Source organism: Thalia democratica, chromosome 9 (assembly GCF_965202585.1).
Source record: "Thalia democratica chromosome 9, ktThaDemo2.hap1.1, whole genome shotgun sequence".
In the NCBI taxonomy this organism is placed as follows: domain Eukaryota; kingdom Metazoa; phylum Chordata; class Thaliacea; order Salpida; family Salpidae; genus Thalia; species Thalia democratica.
This window is the reverse complement of record NC_139173.1, coordinates 23,652,431-23,657,877: the sequence shown is the minus strand read 5'-3', so window position 1 is coordinate 23,657,877 and position 5,447 is coordinate 23,652,431. Positions and strand designations below refer to the sequence as shown.

General features: G+C 29.0%; 1 protein-coding gene across 1 annotated transcript; it reads left to right on the top strand.

Moving 5' to 3' along the window:
- Positions 1 to 265: 265 nt before the first annotated feature.
- Positions 266 to 2,074, top strand: LOC145844578 (tRNA-queuosine alpha-mannosyltransferase-like). The gene is made up of 3 exons (XM_082951975.1): positions 266 to 467; positions 752 to 892; positions 924 to 2,074. Exons 1-3 carry the CDS (start codon positions 338 to 340, stop codon positions 2,012 to 2,014), a joined length of 1,362 nt encoding a protein of 453 aa, XP_082808101.1. The 5' UTR covers positions 266 to 337; the 3' UTR covers positions 2,015 to 2,074.
- Positions 2,075 to 5,447: the final 3,373 nt, after the last annotated feature.

Genomic DNA, 5,447 nt, shown 5'->3' with positions numbered 1-5,447 from the left:
AAACAAAACTACTTTAGATTTTAGAACAGTGTTTCTTAACAGTTTTCAGGCAAATTTCTTTTTGCCTCAAAGAGTAGCAACCCTTGTAGAATTCACATTTTTCAATTTTTAAATAATACAACTTCATTTTATTGAAAAGTTTTTTGAATCAAAAATAATTTTGAAATATTTAGTTTTAAATTTTTTCAAAATGTTTTTAATACAATTTTTTCTGATATCTTTTCAGTATGTAGTTAAAATAAGCTAGTATTGATGCTATGTATTACATAGTATGTAGTAAAATATAAAAAACCACTAGTTTTATAGTTTTAAAATCCAATTATTTTTTTTATTTAAGATGGGTAAAAACAGGTATTATTGTGATTTTTGTGATAGAAGTTTCAAAGACAATGTAGTCCAAAGAAAAAAACATCTTTCTAGTACAGTACATAAACAAAATAGAGATGCTTACTATCAACAATTTAAAGGTTTTACCAAAATTTTTACAACATTTGTCAAAAATGTCAAAAAATAACTAAAAGTTATTAATGAAACCTAATGTAGCGTTTTATTTACTTGGATTTTAAAAACAATGAATCTTAACAAAAAATTTCTAAACATTGAATCTTAACTTCAATAGTATTTTAGAAAGACTACAATTTAAAGTTTTTAAAATAAAATTGCTAACATGCCGCTTTACTTATAATTTCTTTTATGATTTTAAGCCTTTATGATTTTTTCTGTATTTTTATTTAATCTAAATTATTTCCAGACAAAGAACAGATTTACAAGGATAATTTAAATAAACAACCCTGCTTTAAATTTATAAGAAACGGTCATTGCCCATTTGGAGATTCCTGCAAATACAGGCACTTGAGCAACAGGGAACTAGAAGAACTGAGACTTGCAGCAGGTAAGGATGGCTGATAATAAAATACTTAAAGACTTACTTATCATTGAACCTTTTAACGGAGGGTCTCACAAGCAGATGGTGGATCTGCTTGTGAGCATTGCAAATGAGAAAGAGTTGTCATTTGATCTAATTTGCATGTCTGCTAAAAAGTGGCACTGGAGGGCAAGAGCGTCTGCTCTCCACGTTTCATCGCAAGTTGAAGAAAATACTGAGTACAAGACACTGTGGTGCAGTTCAGTACTCAACTTGTCTGAGCTAGTTTCTCTTTGCCCACAGTTCAACAAAAGTGTAAAAGTTGTTTACTTTCACGAAAACCAGCTTGTTTACCCAGTGAGGGATAAAAAAGACAGAGACTTTCAGTATGGGTACAACCAAATTTTGACTTGCCTAGTTGCTGATAAGGTGTATTTCAATTCTGATTTCAACAAAACATCATTCCTAAACAACATATCCTCTTTTTTGAAGCTTATGCCTGATTACAGACCAAAAAACATTAAGGAAAAAATTGAGCCCAAGTCACATGTGCTTTATTTTCCAGTTTCTGCCATGCCTATTGCCAACAACTTAAAGCATAAAGCAGATGAAAGTGAGAAAAAAGTGTTAAGAATAGTGTGGCCCCACAGGTGGGAGTTTGACAAAGACCCTGAAACGTTTTTCAAAGTTTTGTTCGAGCTGAAAGACAGCGGGATCAACTTCAAAGTGTCTGTTTTGGGGCAATCATTTCAAGATGTGCCAGGCATATTTGAGGAGGCAAAGGAAAAACTTGGGGGTGAGCACATTGAACACTTTGGTCACCTTGACAGCAAGGAGTCTTATTACAATGTGTTGTGCAACAGCAATGTGGTGGTTTCAACTGCCAAGCATGAGTTTTTTGGAGTGGCCATGCTTGAGGCAGCAATGTGCGGGTGTTACCCTCTCTGCCCAAACAGCCTGTCATACCCGGAAATTTACCCTAAAACCTGCCTGTACAACACTGACAGGCAGCTTTTCAAAAGACTCAAGAGTTTTGCTTTGTTCCCTGAAAAGCCAAAGCTGGAACTTAGAAAAATGAAACTTGACTTGAAAAGGTTTACTGTTGATGAACTAAAGCCTCTGTATGTTGACCTGCTCAAAAAACCTTAAATTAGAAAATATTTTTAGAATATGTTTTAAAAACTTGCTTTAAAATGATAACTTATTAAAAAACGCTTCAAAAAGTATCATGCTGATGTTGTAAACAAAAGTTTTTTTTTTGGTGTGATGTTTATTTCTCTCTATTCTATTTTTTTCGTTTTTGTGTAAGGAGTTTTTATTTACTTGAAACTAAAAATTAGGTCAATTAGAAATTTAAAGTGACATTAAAATTTAGAGAATTAGTGTTTACTAGAAAGTTTAATGTTTCTAATGATTTTTTTTGTTGCTTTTTTATTGAAGTGCTTGATAATTTGTTTTAAGCTAACTGTTTATTTCTAGATATCTCAACAATTTGTTATTTATTTAGTGTTTTTTACCTAAGTAGTTAAACTAATTAAAACAAGTACCAGTTAAACAAAATATGGTAGGTTATTTTTACAAACCGAATTAATTATGTTTAAACAATAATACTATTTATTTAGCTTTACTATTGTATATGAAGTATTTTTTTCTTAAAACTATCTAGTTTGATTGAATGAAATTTCATTTGTAATGAAAGAGAATGCTCTTTATAAATTATGGCAAATTTTTTTTAATAGATATTTCTATTAAATAAGCTTACACAGGTTTAAGTTTTAGTTTGTTTAACTTTTGTTTGCAAAATTAAACAAGCTTTATCAAGAAGGCCTATGATTTATGCAGAACAACCATTTAGAGTTGTGTAAATAGGTAAATTAATAAAGTAAATAAACAAACAAAATTTACAAAATGTCAAAATTTTGTAAACCCTTATTTAAATCTATCACATTTTCAATTCAGTTTCAATCCATCTTTTGCGTTTTAAAAATTTCTACTTAGCTTTCACATGTTTTTAAAAACTAAGGAAAGATAAATATTTAGTTGTTTTTTAAAGTTCTTAATTAGTTATATTTATAAATTTCAAGTTAGGTAGGAAAAAGTATATAAAAATATAAGTTGTTCCAATGTTATGTATTTCTACAAATATTTTTTCATCTACTGTTTTTTTTTAATTCAAAAACAAGTAAAAAAGAGCAATGACTTTGAAATTTTTAAATGCGCATTAGTGTTCCCTATAAAATTTAAAGATTTTACTGTACCTAAAAGCCTTGAATATTTGCTTATTACTGAACTTAATAAGAAAGCTCACAAAACCTTTAAATAAGTTATTTTTATTTTTACAATTTTTTTAATTTTAAGTTCCTTTTTAAATAAACTTTCAGACTTATTTATCTATTAAAATTAAAAGTCCAATCTACTAGTTAGTACTTCTCTTAAGCAGTCGTTTATTAAATGTTTTGCTATTTATTCATTTTTAGATAACTTAAGTTTATAACAATAAAAGATTGAAGTAGTTAAAATACAAGCTATAAAAAATTAAACTATTTATACAATAAAAAACATATTGAATTTTTTATCATCTTCATCACAGCACTTTACTTAAACAGAAAAAGAGCATTCAGACTACAGACCAGCAAACCAAATATTGTCAGAATGGATGACAAGGTACAAGAAGGAAAAATGTGAAAAAGTAACGAGTCACAATGAAGCGATTCCCACACAGCTGGCAAACTTCACATACGTACCACCTTCTTTGCTGCCTACGAAATACAAAATTCATCCGCAAGCAAGTTGCTGTGCCATTGAATGGGGGTAGCCGTTGTAAAATTGAATTTAAAACTGGTAATACTTGAAGAGTTTGAAAAAGAAGTAAATTTGTGTTGGCTTACTCATGAAGATATTTATATTCAATGTTTCTAAGACTTTTTGTCAAGAGCTTTAGTGCTTGTGTCTTCTTTTAGTTAAGGTTTTAATACAAACAAAAGTATTTTGTTACTTATGTTTCATACTTATTAACATGACTATTTGCTTTATTGATTACTTAAGTATAAAGCTAAACTTTTTTTGCGATATTTTTAATTACAATCTAGCTCTTATTTCTAAATATTCATATAGTTTTCTTTACTTATTTTTTACTTATTGAAAATGAGAATAATGTTAAATATTTTTAATTGGTTTAACTGTATTTATTTTTTATTAACTTAAATATTTAAAGGCTTAAATCATTGTATCAGTCACTTTAAGTTCTGTGCTAAGCTGTATCTAAATAAAACTTATATAAGTGTAGTTTTTCAATACATATATTTTAATGTTAAAGTTTTTTGCATAAAATATTTATACTGGTTAGGTGATTTTTATCATCATTGTACTCCTTTAAAAACTAATAGCCAACAATATAACTAAAACATACAAAATATCTGACAAAAACCTAATCAGTCAAATAAACTCAGAATCAGAATCTATAATACGTGAAAGAAAATACAAAAACAAAAAGATACCTAAGTTTACAGCAACAGATGCTTTTATTGCGATTAAGGACCACAAAAAACACTTCCCCTTTAAAACTTTAAGAAAAGTTTTAAACCCAGGAAAAAACGAGTTGGGCCGCATCAGTACGATCATCCTAGAAAAATCTGCTAGGTATTTAAGAACAAAAACACTCATAACACAATGGAAAAACTCTCACGATGTACTTACATGGTTTGAAAAAATTCAACAGAAAAATGAAAAAAACTTTATAACATTTGATATTGTGAATTTCTATCCAAGCATAAAACATCACCACCCAATAAAATCCATTAACTTTGCAAGGACATATACAGAAATGGTAGATAAAGACATCAAATTAATTGAACACACATGCAAAACAGTTTTACCCTATAACAGTAAAATTTGGATCAAAAAAGATGAAAATATGTTAATCGATGGGCTCATTTTTTGGTGCTGACCACTGCGTCTCTGTAGGACTATACGTCCTACACTGCCTTATTTCTGTTTATAACGCCAACGAGATTGACTTATACAGAGATGACGGCTTCGCAATTATAGAGCAAAAAAGCAATCATTTCCTAGAAAATATTTAAAAGAAAACAATCAAACTGTTGGTTTCAAAATAACTATTGGCGTTGGCACAACTGTATGCAATTTCTAAAGACACAACTTTAAACCTGACTAACAATATATATAAACCATACCGTAAAGAATATTCAGAAGTAAGATATATAAATAACAAATCAAACCACCCAAAAGTTTTAAAAAGGAACCTCCCAGCAATGATTAAGAAGAGAGTTATTAGACTTTACAAAAATGAACAAATATTTAACAACGCTATAGCCACATACCAAAATGCTTTAGACCAGTGCTTCTGAACCTTTTTCAAGTGGCGGAACCCTTTTCCAAAGTTCAACTTTTCCGTGGAACCCCTAATTTAATTTTACATAAAATGTTTAATATAATATTACCAGCAAAAACAAAAGAATTTCATTGAAAAACGAATTTTTAACAAAACTATATCATTGTTAGAAATAATACCAATTGTAATAGTATTAAGTCGAGTCAAACTCAAAGTGCGCCAGAGGCATTA